At 33.1% G+C, this 852-nt stretch overlaps 1 protein-coding gene across 2 annotated transcripts in view; it reads left to right on the top strand.

Moving 5' to 3' along the window:
- The first annotated feature begins 287 nt into the window (after nucleotides 1–287).
- Nucleotides 288–852, top strand: part of LOC128248333 (uncharacterized) — a 22,134-nt gene continuing 21,569 nt past the window's right edge. Inside the window, exon 1 of one of the 2 annotated variants that reach the window (XM_052969328.1) lies at nucleotides 288–472. In XM_052969328.1, the coding sequence (XP_052825288.1) occupies nucleotides 422–472 (51 nt within the window). In that variant the 5' untranslated portion in view covers nucleotides 288–421. The remainder of the gene's footprint in view (nucleotides 473–852) is intronic. The other variant, XM_052969329.1, reaches the window with a different exon arrangement.

Here is an 852-nt window from a genome sequence, read left to right as displayed (position 1 = left end):
CATCACCTTAAATAATAATAATAATAAATTTAAAAAAAACGACTAGGTCGCTGTTATAACAAGTTTGATCTAAGTCGGCATGATGAAACCTGGGACTCAATAATAAAAGAATATTATTCAAACAATAACAGCGAGCACAGATACAAGAGCTGAGCGATAAACCGGAAATAGTAGGAGGGAGAGAAACAAAGACAGGAATAGAAATACAGAAAATGATGTGAAAGAAGGAGAGAGTAGTCAGAGTAGACGGCTATAAGTGAAAAAAGCAAGCGGAAGTATGAGAAAGGGAGGAAACAAAAAAGAAAGAGTAGGTTTATTGAAGAAGTAGGAGGAAAACAAAACAGAAAGAGTAGGTTTATTAAAGAAGTAGGAGGAAGACGACAGCGAGTGAGTAGTTAACTTTCTTCTTCTAGTTGACAGCATGGCGTCAGACAGCAAACAGTTTTGGATACCTCTCGAATCGAACCCCGAGGTGAGTTTAACTACTGAAAATACATGTATAATGTGGAAGATATGTACATTTAAAGAGTTGTATACATGCATAATCTTGTTTGAATGACTATGTACATAATATAATTATGAAAGTATGTATATCCTTGTGTAGGAATGATGTATAATCATATATCAATATACATGTACCTTCTTATGTACGAATTATTTACCCATGTATGCACACGTATTTTCTCTGAGTCTTTATGTGTGTACATATATCTATGCACACTGTCCTATCTGCAGTACGTGCACACTACTCTGTCTCCAAGACATATTTTCCTACGTGTGTATATATATTATACACACATAGATTTTATAACTAGCTGTATATATATATATATATATATATATATATATATA

The sequence above is a fragment of the Octopus bimaculoides genome, chromosome 7, assembly GCF_001194135.2.
Source record: "Octopus bimaculoides isolate UCB-OBI-ISO-001 chromosome 7, ASM119413v2, whole genome shotgun sequence".
Taxonomy (NCBI): domain Eukaryota; kingdom Metazoa; phylum Mollusca; class Cephalopoda; order Octopoda; family Octopodidae; genus Octopus; species Octopus bimaculoides.
The sequence above is the reverse complement of the archived record's forward strand: the minus strand, read 5'-3'. Positions and strand labels throughout refer to the sequence as shown.